The following is a 14,176-nucleotide window of genomic DNA, read 5'->3' as shown; positions in this document are numbered from 1 at the left end:
TACTAGTCTAGTCTAATCCTTCCTAACAAAGAAGGTTGTACAGTACAAAAACAGTGTTGTTGTGGGGAAGAAGAAGAAGAAGAAGATAAGAGCCACAAGAGTTTTGGGGTTCTAGAAGAGAAGTGGGTCTGGTGATAAAGCAATACGAACTTTTATAATTGGGTGCATTTGCCCTAAACAAAACAAAGTTTTAATTATTAATTTGTAGTGACAAATGTTAAGAAGTGGGATATGTAGTGTGAAAACAAACAAGTGAACAAGACTTTGCAAATTGCAATCCCACGCGGTTTACACTTATTTTCCAAGTCTAGTTATAGTTGACCGAGTATTTGTTAATTAGTTATTATATTTGAAAAATGAAGATTGAAATTACACGCAAATGCTACTTGTCGTATCGATATTCTTCTGGAGATTCCTCCCTCGTCCCTCCCCTGTTTAAATTTGAAGCAGACTAGTAGATTTGCCTAGAGGCTTCCCCTTCCCTTAGCTTACAAGGATTTGGCTTCATCTAGAAGAATATTGAAGGCTCTTATTCTTCTCTTTTAGCTGTTGACTAGTTCGGTTTTAGAAATAAAAGTCAAAAGGCGTTCGCCATTCATGAATCATGATAATGTGCCAGATCCCGCCACACCCAGAGGAGAGGAACTGAAATGAATAATAATATAATATAGGCTATAGCCCCCTAGAAGAAAGTGGCCAAGTTGCTCACTTGCAATTTGCAGTTATAACATGAAACAAACAATCATTCCAAGCCCAGCTGCCTAACACACACATGCCAAATGTTATATTACACATGGTCTGGGTAAACGCTTCACGCCATTGCATTTTATGGCCGTGGTCGTGGCAGTTTAGGTGGCTTTTTTTAAACCATAACAGGTGGCATCCATATCTGTTCCACACGCGAACACCACCAAAACTATCTTGTTTCTTATCCGATCCACCACACTTCCTTCCTCGCTAAACAAAAACATCGGCCCCCATTCCCCTCTCCCTCTCCTTGACGACTTTGATCTCATCCATCCTTATCACTCGCCACCTTCCCACTTCATTATTATTATTAATTACAAATTTTACATAAATTCAAAAAAGAAATTAGGAAAATTAGCCGACATGCATTTACGCGTGAATCACATGGACGGTAGCTGAATAGTGAGCACTATCATTTAGCTCACTATACTAGTGTAGTAGGTGTGTAATATTTTTACAGTTAAAAACCGTCACATAAACACGCTCTCTCTCTCTCTCTCTCTCTCTCTCTCTGCTTTTCAAATGTTACCAAAACATGCGCAAATGGTGGCCTCTGCCACCCAACTCACGCCGACTTGGTTGGACTCGGTTGTGCCAACTCATCATGACGATCCCAATTCCTTAAGAAAGAAATTTAAGAAGGAAGCTATATGGGAAAATATATTGCGATAAATGAATGGGAATTGAATTAATGTTGAGGACAAACTCTTTGGGAGAAAAAATCAATTGAATTTCCAAATATCGAATACTACTTCAACAGCTTGTTTATACAAGGATATCAAAAAATGAACATATTTCAAACCCAGAAAGAAAAATTAAAGAAATACATGCTAGAATTAATTCCAATATTAATGCCTAGAGAAACTCCTCATCAGAGTCGGAGTCTCTTCTAATTTTGGGTAATCTCCTGTTTGGGCTTCATGATCGTCAATATCCTGGGCTTCTTCGCCGGGTGAGGGCTCTCCACCTCGTCTTCGCCGCACAAGAAGAAATCGCGAGAGAACTCGGGCAGCGCGGGCATGTTCAGGTCAAAGGTCTCGCGGTGGCCGTGGCTCACCGCCTGGTGGGAAGTGGACCCCACTCCCTCCGAGGAAGTCACTGCGCTCGTTGTGGTGGCCGTCGCTGTGGCTGTGGAGGCGCCCACGCCGCCTTCGTAGTGGCAGCGCTTGTGCCCGCCCAAGGCCTGGCCGGTGGGAAAGGACTTGTGGCAGATGGAGCACTCGTGGGTCCTGCCGGAAGCGGTTACAGTGGTGGTGCCCGAAGTGGTGGTGTTTGATGACGTGGAAGGGCCTTCGGCGGCCGATCCAGCGGCGCCTTTTCTGTGGCTGGCCTTGTGCCCTCCGAGGGCTTGGTAAGAAGGGAAGGCCTTGTTGCAAACAGAGCACTTGTAGCTCAGCTTCGGGGGTTGTGCTGACGTGGACGGCTCCTGATATGAGGCGTTAGAAGGGGATTGGGTGATCATGTGGTGTGAGGCGGCGGAGTTTGTTGCCGTAGTGGCGGCAGAGGTGCTTCCAGAACCACCGCGAGCGAGCATGATGAGGCAGAGAGCGAGGTACTCCTCCTCGGTGGAAGGGCTGTCTAGGCGTGGACGCTTGGAACGCTTGCGTTTCGTCCAGGGCTCGACATAGTTGATTTTACTGGCGGCCTCTTCGAAGCGGAAAGGAGAGGCCCCTGCGGTTGTTGGAGAGTTGAGAGCTTGGAGAGCCATGGGATGAGCAATTGAGTGTTTGCTTTGTGGTGTTGGCAAACTGGAGGAGGTTTTAAAAATTTTGAGGAACTTGAAAGAGTTTGTTTTGGTTTGGGACGAGAGTGAGAATGTGTGAATGGAAATGAGATTTGAAAGTTTAGAGTTGAGTGAGAGTGAGAATGAGGGAAAGGGGTTTATAAAGGGCCGATGAGGAGAGCGAAGTTGCGTGACAAGTGGTAGGAAAGTAGTAGTGTGTGGACCAAGTGTCCGTATATTCAATTCTTATTTATTTTATTTGGTAAATGAAAAAGAGACTTGAGGGATACGAAATTACCACGTTTGTTTAACTTAGGAGAGATGGGAGTTTTCTTGCTTGGTGGCCAAGGAGGACTGAAGTCGGTCAAAGAGTGGAATAAGTACTGCTGCCTCTATGTGGGCCCACTAATGGGCATGGACGTTTTTAACTTTTTAACTACAAAGACTGAGCTTCCAAAGACGGTTTCAAAGTCAATAGCTATACACACACCCCTTCTGAAATTCCACACATACGCGGTCCGGTCCACCTCAATTTACTAATCAAACGGCGTCGGCTTGTGTTTGCGACTTTTCCTTGTGCTTTGGATCTGGACCGACCTTTAATCACACGCTGGCTGTACAGTTTGGGGAGAGTTTGTTGTCCAGTTAGGGTTGGCAAACTTTAAAACAAAAAAACTCAATCAAATCAAACCCCCCACACCACACCACACACACACACACACACACCGTCACAAGTCCCAACTTAATTTGGAGTGATTAAGGGCCTAATCACATGGGTTGGTGGTGGAGACTAACTGTGCTTAACGAGTGGTGGACAGGGCTTGTGGGGTCTTTTTGTGCAGCCTAATTTTAGGCACACCATTTGCAAGTGTCTGCACAATCCTTGCCCTTAATTGGGTTCCCCAATCAGATTACCATAAAATATCCCAAATCACACTACTTAATTTAGCTTCTGAATTTGAACACCAACCGTTATCCTTATTTATCACACAAACAGGAGATAATTACAATTCCCATCACAAAATCCACTCGTTTTATCAAATGTGCACACGTTTTTGCAGCCATAATATCCTTAACCACTCGGAATATAACAACTTTGTTTGCACAACACACAAGCCTTTTTGATGTATGTTCACGCTTGTACTTCTAGAAAGACCCAGTGATTAGGAGTTCAGTGCCACGTCAGCGTGTGATTAAGCACTGTTGTTCAATTTGTTTTGTGTTTCTCTGCTCTTACCTGTTGTTTGACGCTCCTCCACTCAGAAAGATGGCTTTTGTTGCTAGAAAGGAACACGAACATATGCGAAGCATCTGGGTTAGTGACACGTGCACCGCCGACTCATTGTTTATATGCTGACATGCTGCTTCTATTCTATCTTCACTAATAAGATATTTTCAAAAACAAATTTTAAACCGCCACCCCACATAAACACACAAGTTTAAATTTTTAATCTCGTGCGTTAATTTCATTATCATTTTTAAATTATAACAAACATGAACAGTGATCAAAGGATAAATGTCTTATTAAATGAGATATTTTTGAATGAGATGAGAGTGTAAAAATTAAACATAAAAAGTGTGGCTTTTGTTCCTTGAAAGAAATGGATGCCTTATCCCCTAAGAATTTTACGTGGACGTGTCTAGGATTCAAAGCCCACACTCCACCTCAGTTCTAAAGGACAAGGAGCTGCCGTATGGCCTAAAGCCAAAAGCCCCATTGCTGCCTTTTGGCTTTTCCCCAGTGACATTAAGAAACCACACTCCACTGTATTGAGCCCTACCCTTTTGAGTTTATCTACATTTTGCTGTATTTAATTTCAAAATATCTACGGGTCTAGCTCAATAAAATAGAGTATTGAGTTATAAACTAGAGATTTCATATTTGAATATCTAAAATATCATAATTGTGTGTGTGTGAAAAATCTTATATTGCTTGTCCTCAAACAAAATAAATTTAGAAAATTTTGATGAATAATTTGCTTTTTGGCTAAGAAGAAGAAAGGGACATGGGAAAGCAACGAAGGCAGCGACGACATATGGCATTGAATTCGAATGTTGGTACGCTACTACCATGCGTACAGTGACGCCCAAAAAAGTAGATGCCATTTGCATTTAGCAACTACTTAAGAATAGTATTAACCTTTTTTTAATTTTCTAAGCCAGATAAGAAGATGAACAAGTGGTAGACTGAGCTGGGCATGATGAAATGCAAGGGAAGTGTAGAGAGTGAATGGGTGGAACTCGCAAGGTAAAAAGGGTAGGCGCGTGGTGAAGTCATTGCTTACCTACATGTACATGTCGGTTAGTTGATCACGCATCCGAAAGCGGGTGCTAATTCTCTAATTAATCAGCCATCCGTATAGACACACACACGACTTTTAATTGTTCAAATGAGAAAAAACAAGTGATTTTGAAGCAGCCCCAAAGATACTTACGCCTAATAATAAGGAAGCTAAATGAAAATGAAAAACATGTGACTTTATTTTTTTTATTTTTTAGCTACGTCTCTGTTTGCAATTATTTAAAGAAGCAAATGGATAAATAAATAAGTGAAAATAATAGGATGAGAAAAGTCTTGGTGTGGTTGGACTTGGATTGGAAGTTTGTGACATTTGGAAGAAGATAGGAAAGGGGGTCCGTTTTGGATATGTTGACTGTGTTTAGATTGTGACAGGCGATGTTGGTTAATTGTATTGTTGCAAAGGCGGCATACATTGGACAATACTTGCTTTACGTCAGTGGGGGCCAAGTGGGTAGTTACCTGGTGGGTGACCTCACCTCACCCAAAGTTGCAAACTTTGCTCATGTTGGTCCTGAATAGTAAACTCACCTATTGGGTTGAAAGAAACCCAGTTGTCATAAGACCAACCCAGGCCCATGTAATTGAAATTTCCAGCTCCTATAACAGAAACATTAGTACAGTGGGTCAAAAGAATGACTGAATCTAAACATTGGTACCGTCAAGTTTTTCGAGTTCCATTCAATTTACGTCAAGTTTGAGCATAATGTATGATTACCCATTGTTTTTTTAAATCTACAACACTAACACTTCACGTCACACATTATGCGTGAAGTAGGATAATTTTAGTAACGTGTGAAACATGCAACAAACTCAAAAATCCAACTTGAACACAAAATGAAATATGCACTCCCACATCAACATTAACATAACGTTAGAATATCTTCTTATTGTGACACCTTAACTTTATCCATCACAGCCAATGCACACACACTCCATCCTAAATAAAAAATAAATAAAAATAAAAACGTTATCCAGCAGCATGACTCATGAGGTTTACCAAAAAAAATAAAAAGAAGTAATATATTATATAAAAAGGTTAAGAAAAGTGGTGTAAATGTGATCCAGTTTTGCTCCTCTTTTCCAGCTCACAGATTCGAAGCAAAACATGGTAGTGGTAGTATGCCTTTCCCACCGCCCACCTCTTATTAGCTAGCCTCCGTTAGACTTCGATTCTTTTTTACCCCTTCAAAATTAAATTCACAAGAAAAAGGAAAATGAAGAAAACACAGCACCATTTTTATTTTTATTATCTAATTTATAATTCCAATTATACATGGTTGGGTTGGTGGATGGCCAAGTTGAACTAGTAGGACCAAAATGCCCATCTGATATGACTGACCATTTACGTCAATTTTGCGATTTTCAGTTTCCACAATTTTGGTTTGGCTGAGAAAGGGGAGAGAGAGAGAGAGAGAGAGAGTCTCAGTGTGACTCTCAGTGGGCGGCTTTGTAAAGTGGAGGAGTGGCCCATGTTATGTTATTATGATCCCACAAAGCACCTCTTTCCTTTTCTCCTCAAATTCCTTCGCTTTCTCACCTGCCGTCAGCTCTCGCAGTCTCGCAGCTCCGTTTAACAGGTCCCCTTCCTCTGCCGCGCTGTCCTTCATTCGCTTCCCAAATTACCGATCTGCCCTCCCTCCCCCGCGCTCCTCCGGTAAAGCTCTAAACCCTGTGAAATCCTCACCCTTGATTCTGTTCATTAATAATTGATCTTATTCCTTTTGTGATGTAGATCTCTAACATTTAAAACGTCGTAATTGGCAATGAAGAAATACAAATATCTTTTTTTTCCTTTTGTGAAATAAAATCCTCGAAAAGTTGTAAGCAGTGGGCAATTTGGTCAATAATGATTTTACGCGGTTGGTGGGAGGGTATTTTTATTCTTCTCATATAAAACAAAAAATAACAGTGCAGTAGTGACTCTAACTTCTGAGCCGCACCCTTTCCGTTTGTGTGGCTAGTGAGTAAGAGTAAATCAGTGCAAGTTCGAGCAATGGCTGCGGAAGATGGTAAGGACCCTCGTCTTGCTAGAATTTCATCTGCTATCAGAGTCATACCGGACTTCCCCAAGCCAGGTACATGCTGCTTATTGTTCAATTTTTGCATTGATTTTCAAACATCTTAGTTTTTGTTTTCTGATAAGTATGTACACCTGTCTCTCCTTTAGTGGGTTTGATCTTTTATGGGATTTGTACTTGCTATTGGTCCAATTTTTCATCTGGGTACTGGGAGATTTTGGCTTTTACTTGATCTCTGTTCTTGAATGGAGGCTTCTTTGAGTTTAAGAACACGGGTGAGTTATGCTTAACTGAGCTTTTTCATGGCAGGGATTTTGTTCCAAGATATAACCACGTTGCTTCTCGATACCAAGGCTTTCAAGGATACCATTGATTTGTTTGTTGAGAGGTACAAAGACAAAGAAATCTCTGTTGTTGCAGGTAATTCAAAACGTACTCTTTCACTATGGCTAGTTTATATGAATTTTTATTTTATTTTTAGAAAATTTAGTTGGGTTTGAAATGAAACCATATCCAAAGCCCAAGTCTTTAGCATTCTGGCATGGGTCCCAAAATCATAGTTTAGGCGGGTCTTTCTCTTTCAGTGGCTGTTTATTTTATGTATATACCTAATGCTGGTTGATATTTATGATCTGAAGTTCTGTTGATGACATAATGCAGGTATTGAAGCTAGAGGCTTTATATTTGGCCCTCCTATTGCATTGGCCATTGGGGCAAAATTTGTGCCTATGAGAAAACCAAATAAGTTGCCCGGTAACAGTTGACACCTTTTCCTTTTTCTTTCTCCACTTAAACTGCATAAATTTCTGAGCTTTTAGAAGTTTCTCCATAGGAGGAATCCTTGATTAGTTATCGGGACAACAGGATAATTTAATTTTCACTCTAGCTCATTAAATCATCTCTGTCAATGTATTTTACAATATAAATGTTATTTAACTCACAGGCTGGCTTAATCATCTATCAATCTTACATTATAATGCAATATGTTGAATTGATCCAGTTACAGTATTTTTTTATAAAAGAATTATTTATTTTTTTAAAATGTTTAAAGCCATATGTTGGAGATAGTGCTATTGCCAGTTCTGTTGAGAAATGAGTAACAGGAAATGAGTGGTTATAGTAATTCTGCATCACTCTTGAAGTAATCTTCTCAGTAGGAAATTGTAGAAAGGAGTGAAAGTTCACCTGATAACAAATACATAGACGCCAAAACTAGGTTATTCTTGGTCTGAAAATAACGCAACAAATAAATCTCAAAAGCTGGGTTAGATATCTTTATTCCATCAGAAAGTTTGCTTCTTTGCATGCGTAAGTATTGATTTTGTAGCTTGTGGCTTTTCTCAACCGCCATTTGTGAAAGAAAGCATAAAAAGTGTGATTCTTAATGTGCTAAGTTTATTTTACATTTTATTTTATTTTAATAGAATTTTACATTTTATTTACACAGCAAATGTCTGGTGCTTTAAATAAATGTAGTTCCCAAGATGGCATAAAATTCTCATGTTTTGATGGTTCTGCAGGGAAGGTTATTTCTGAAGAGTACTCTTTGGAGTATGGAACAGATATAATGGAGATGCACGTGGGAGCTGTAGAAGCGGGAGAGCGTGCCTTGATCATAGATGACCTCATTGCAACAGGGGGAACTTTGGGTGCTGCACTCAGGCTTCTTGGTAGTATATCAAAACATAAATATATGTTTAAGTGTTTCTGGACAGAATAATGTTTTTTTTTTTTTTTTTTTTTTTTTTTTTCCATATTTGTTCCCATTTTGGCCGGGAATCCAGATGACCCTTCTGCTTGCAAGACTCACATTTTTGGTTTGTTGTTGCAGAGCGTGTTGGAGTGCATGTGGTTGAGTGTGCCTGTGTGATTGAATTGCCAGGGCTAAAGGTATGACATTGCAAATATGGTGTCAGAAACACCCTTTGATTAGTTATAGGCTAATTTGATGCTTCCCTACTATCGAGCATTTAGTTGCAGGCGAATTAATAATTATATATGAAGCAGAAGATTTTAAAGATAAAATATTTTTCGCTTGTATAGTTATTGAAACATCACGTTCTTCTGGCTATTGTCTTGCACAATGTAGAGTCTAGAAATCTTAACCTGGATGGATATATATTTTTCTCATTATGTTTAGTTTTTTCATTAAAGCATTTTTGATGTACTTTTACAGGGACGGGAGCGATTGGGGGACAAACCATTATTTGTTCTAGTTAATGGAGACGCATGAGCATGGTTCTGTTGTTGGACGTAAATTTCTTTGTCGTTTGAGTTCCTGGTTTTTGGAGCTGCAGATTTCAAAAACAACAACTTTGTTGTTAGCAGGGGCTTATGGTTGTTGATTATGAAGTGTTTGTTTACATTCGATGATTGAAGAGAGGAAAAGAAACTTGGTAGATGTATGTTATATGTACTAAGAATAAATAATTTGTTGCTTTTCTATTTTCCCTTGTGATTTGAACATCAAGTCACCAAAGTAAAATGATCTCAATTATCTCTTATCTCACCCCCTCCACTCTTCCCAAATGCTCTTTGTTTTTTCATTTTATTTATTTATTCTTTTGGCCTGAGTTTTCATGTTCTTAATGTACATTAGCAATGCAAATTAAATTGGGCAAATCATAAAATAGGGGATATAAAGACCAAGAAACTTCATAGATGAAACAAAGATTAAGGCGTTCGACCCAAAAAAAACACAGATTAGGGCACTCTTTTGCTGCATTTCTATCATAATTTAATGATGCACAACACTTTGCAGTTTGATGTTTGATGTTTGTAAAAACTGAAGCCTCCTCACGTCTCTTCGTTTTTGGTCTGACTGAACACCTCATGTGTTTAATTTAGGTATATAATTTGTATGATTTATAATAGTCAACCAGCCCCACGTTAGAATATTGTTTTTCCTACATTCTATCTGACCAAGAAATTGGAACTGGTGCTGGTCCCTTTGTTCCCTTTTAAATTTTAAAATTTAATTATACAAACCAATGAAAATATTTCTTCCTTTCCATGAAACAATATTTTTAATGTTTGGTACTGATAAGAAATAAAAAATAAAATTTTGAGAGTATGGTTGGCAAAAATTTAATACTTTTATAAGGAAAAAGTTTGACTCCTTAAAACCGAGCATGAGTATTTTCTCTTTCAATTATCGAAAAATATTTCAGTTTTTCTGTAACAAAAAGCATAAACAATATTTCAAACAAAAATAAACTAAAAACCAAAACAAATTCAGGAGAGAAAATAGTACTCCCAGTTAGATTTGTCAACTCAAAACCAAAAGTGATGTCCAAAATGGCTAATTGGATGGTAGATAGAAGGTATTTTTGAGCCAAAATGTGGAAAAGCATCTCCAACGGCAATTTTTATATAAGTGGCGTGAATGAAATTTTTAGCACTGCAACCAACCAAATGTTTTTTTTATATAATTGCCGAGTAACCACTGCCTTCATAATTAAGCATTCTGTTTTCATTTTAGTCCTTTCATTTGTGTTGGGTTTTTAGGTTAAAATGAAAGCATGCATATACAATTGAAGTGGCAAAGTTTGTAGCTGTTGCAAACTTAAGTTTCGTAAGGAACCGGAGCAGGCTACTAACACCAAAGTACCATTATGTATGGCAAAAGTACTTTTTTAAAATAAAAAAAAGTTATGGAAAGCTTTGAAATATGGATTGGAGATACTTTAAGGATCGATTACGGTATGATTAAGCTGTTAGAGATGCTCTAAAGAGTTCAATATTTTTCATAAATATATCATCCATAATTCTACAAATAAATTTTAAAATATGAGCAAGTCCTTGGCAAAAAACAGAGAAAGTCAATAAAGTCTTTGACTTCGAAGTGTTATATAATATGGGAAAAGTTATTACAAACATAAGAATCTTTTAATTTAGAATAATTATTTCATCTAAATTGTATTAAGTTAGGTGTTGGGTTTGTGTCTACATTAATTTTTGTTAAAGTCTCAGGTCTCTTAACTCTCTATTATGCAAAGGGGGTCTAATGCTAATTATCTGATTGGCGAAGTGATAATCAAAATATAAAAGCTAAAGCTAGTTTGACATTACGATCTCAAGAACATCTGTTATGAGTTTCAATTTTGTCAACCCAACAGTAAACGCTTACTTTTCATATGTGAATAAGACGTAGTTTGAATAAATTATTTTTGTTTCTTTCAGTAAAAAAGGAGTTGGAGAGACAAAGACAAAACGACATAAGTGAAGTACTTGTGTATATATCCGAGTATTTTTGTTTTGGACTGACATGATCGATCTGAAATTTGGCATATGATTACTGTCTTATTGGCTGCACTGTGCAGGATGTTAAAGCTTTGCTAAAAAGATTTCCAGTAAACAAGTTCATACATACTTTTCGAGAAGCGAATTAAGCTGCTCATATAGGGTAGCACCATATGCTTGCTTTGCATATAGATGATATACTTTGTCTTGGTCAGAGTTGCCCTTGCGTACGTTGGTGTAGGACACCCTTTTCGAACATTTATTCGATCGGGGTCAGATTTTACGTACCCTTTTGTATTAGTTTGCTTAGTTAAATACAGTTTTTCCTTATACCGTTTAGATTTTCTTTATAAAAAAAAATTGGCATATGATATGATGTTTATAAACAATTGATAATAGGACACTAAAAATCCCATACTTCTGGCAAAATTGGGATCGCATAAAAAAATGATGGGTTATTTGCTGAGTTGCACTTCTTAGTTAATTTGGTTATTACATCTATGCTGCTCTGCAATGTGGTGTTCAATATTGGTTTAGGGCATTTTTTTTGTCTTTCAAACCCTATGATTATACACGTCGCAGGATCCGATATATAGACAGTATCCAGCTTTGATTGATCTTATATAAAAATTATGTGGATATATATAGGCTACGTATGAAAAATATATACTAGTATTTATCGATTACAATGCATGCCAATATATATATATATATATAAAATTTCTTTTGTGATAAGAATTAAATAAGAAGGAATAAATGGATCTATTATATCGGTGGTTCTTGGGCAACATAATGGTATTTAAGGCTGTTAACTCCTCAAACTATCGTAGTGAGACGAGCCTATCACAAGCACGTGGCTGTGACTCGTCCCGTTGAGTTAGGCACTGACTCGACCAAACGATATGCGTCGGGTAAACGATTGAAATTTGAAGGTCTCCCAATCTTGATTTGACATATTATAAAGTATATAATATATTATATATTGTGGGCAATATAACTGCGTCATTATTCAAGATATAATAGATGAGTTTTAAGATCACACAATCATTTTATTATGATAATTAGTGTTCCAACGCAATGGGTAATAAGAATTACTCCACTATAAAATAACAGGATATGGTATAAAACCACACCATTCCAAATTACGTTACAAAGAAGTAAATTAAACAAGTATGGATGAAACAACATAAAAATTGTGAGAACACAAAAAAGAAAGTTTGCATGTCGTCGTAGTAGTAAAGTGAGAGTGGATATATGACAGAGAAGAGACAGAGAAATAATCACATAGTGTTGAGCTGGGAAAAATTCAGAAATAAAAAGGAGAGACTATCGTGCTGATAACGTGTTATAGAACTTGAATAATCAGAGAGTATGAGAAGTATCACTAAATATTGAGAGTATATTAGGAGTGGAATTATATTTGCTTTTGTGGTGTTTACACTGACAGAATTTCTTCTCATATAGAACTCACTCTCTCTTTTCTTCTTTGACTCTCACTCTTTTCTCTTCTAATTGGTTGTGTATTTTACAACTTAAGAGGAAACCTATTTATAGGCAATTAGAATGGCCTCCCGTGGATGCATCTTCAACATTTTCTCCCAACATCATAATTTCATCTTTTGACTAATACTCCCTTATTTTATTCATATGGACTTCACTTCTTACTTTATAACATGATGCAGTTTGAGTTCGTATTTGATTTGACTTGTTTAAGCTCGTAATAGAAACAAGTTAAGTTAAGCTAAGCTTGAACTTAGCTATGTTTAGCTCCTAAAGTTCGTGAGTAGCTCGTTTGTAAGAAATTTGCTTGAAGTGACCCATCTTTTGAAAAATAAATTTAAATTAATTCTATCTTAAACCAAAAATTCAAAGTAATGCGTTTATTTTATTCTTCTTCAAGTTTATATGGTGATATTCGGCTTGACTCGACTGGTTTACAGCTGTATTTCTTTTCCTCAATTTAACCAAACAGAGGGAAAATAATTTCTCCAAAAGCATATGTCCGTAACAGTACGACCAAGCAAAAATCTTTTAATCCCCTATGCATGTTTTCAATGTTATTATTCCTTCGCAACAAAAAAAATAAAAAAATAAAAAAATATTGGTGTTGAAGAGTCACGTGGCCCGAGCTTAACACAAAACCATCGAAACTGGAAAAAGAATGAATTGGCCTTTCCCGTATTTAATTAGTTTAATTTGGTGGTTGGTTGGTTTATATATGTATACACAGAAAAGAGAAGGATATAGTTGTCATTCTATGCATTTGTTAATGTGGGAGGAAAGGGTACCAGAAACAAATGGCAAACCCTTAACTTAACCCTTCAAATCGTGCGAGGAGACGAATGAATGAATGCATTGAGAGAGAAGACAGAGTTTTATTTTTCTGTGATTAAGGAATAAAATCAGATGTTTAGGGAGTTCCATTTTGTCTGTATAGATTTTATTCCCCGCCAAACAATTTTTAGGGTTTTATTTGTTTCTTCCAAGGTCGTGCAATGGCCGGTGCAATTTTCCAAACAACAACGAAGACCTTATCGAACTTTCGTCCCAACAGATGTGTTCATTAGAATATTGCAAAAATGGTCTCTTTCTGACGCGTGGGACTTTGGAACTCAAGCGCAAGACTCGGCTTCAAAGCCTAGTGAGAGACAGTTGGGTACGTGCTCACTGTTCATACCCTCAAAACCCTTTTTGATTTTTGAGGGCTCGCATTTGGCTGCTTATTCGAATCTTATCGGTTTATGAAAGTAAAACTTTATGTCGACATAACAAAACAGGAACAACCATCTGTTCTGTACTATATTTTTATATCATATTTGTCATGTGTTGACTAATTCTCTACTCATTTGTTTTCATAAGTCTTATCTTTATGAATACAAAAATTTGGACTTAGTATGATAATCGGGTCACGTTTTCTTACCGGACTTATTTTCTGAGATACATTTTTCCTTTGTTAGACTAAAGCTTAAACCATGCATTTAGATAAGACGAGGTTATAATATGATCACCATTCGTGTATGAAATAGCCTTCACTCCCATTATTGCTATACATGAAATTGTCAAATATTCCATTAGGTTCTCCTTGAGTATGACTGAGCAGGGTTAAGCTTAAGAGCAAAGGGCAACTAAACCATGTGGGATGTT

General features: G+C 37.4%; 2 protein-coding genes across 5 annotated transcripts; one reads left to right on the top strand and one right to left on the bottom strand.

Moving 5' to 3' along the window:
• Positions 1–1,455: 1,455 nt before the first annotated feature.
• On the bottom strand, positions 1,456–2,617 carry LOC117614973 (zinc finger protein ZAT10-like). The gene has a single exon (XM_034343929.1). The coding sequence runs from the start codon at positions 2,453–2,455 to the stop codon at positions 1,637–1,639; it is 819 nt and encodes a 272-aa protein (XP_034199820.1). The 5' UTR covers positions 2,456–2,617; the 3' UTR covers positions 1,456–1,636.
• Positions 2,618–6,107: 3,490 nt separating this feature from the next.
• LOC117621583 (adenine phosphoribosyltransferase 1, chloroplastic) lies at positions 6,108–9,299 on the top strand. Of its 4 annotated transcripts, none has more exons than XM_034352150.1 (7): positions 6,121–6,426; positions 6,734–6,847; positions 7,100–7,210; positions 7,451–7,543; positions 8,311–8,460; positions 8,622–8,680; positions 8,967–9,299. In XM_034352150.1, the coding sequence occupies exons 1-7, from the start codon at positions 6,255–6,257 to the stop codon at positions 9,021–9,023; spliced, it is 756 nt and encodes a 251-aa protein (XP_034208041.1). In that variant the 5' UTR covers positions 6,121–6,254; the 3' UTR covers positions 9,024–9,299. The 4 variants fall into 4 exon arrangements, with proteins under 4 accessions (XP_034208049.1, XP_034208041.1, XP_034208058.1 ...); XM_034352167.1 differs by having other exon boundaries at positions 6,310–6,426; positions 6,682–6,847; XM_034352174.1 differs by having other exon boundaries at positions 6,311–6,426; positions 6,505–6,847.
• Positions 9,300–14,176: the final 4,877 nt, after the last annotated feature.

Source organism: Prunus dulcis, chromosome 1 (assembly GCF_902201215.1).
Source record: "Prunus dulcis chromosome 1, ALMONDv2, whole genome shotgun sequence".
NCBI classification, from domain to species: Eukaryota; Viridiplantae; Streptophyta; class Magnoliopsida; order Rosales; family Rosaceae; genus Prunus; species Prunus dulcis.
Note: the sequence above shows the minus strand (reverse complement) of the source record. Positions and strands in the feature narration are given on the sequence as shown.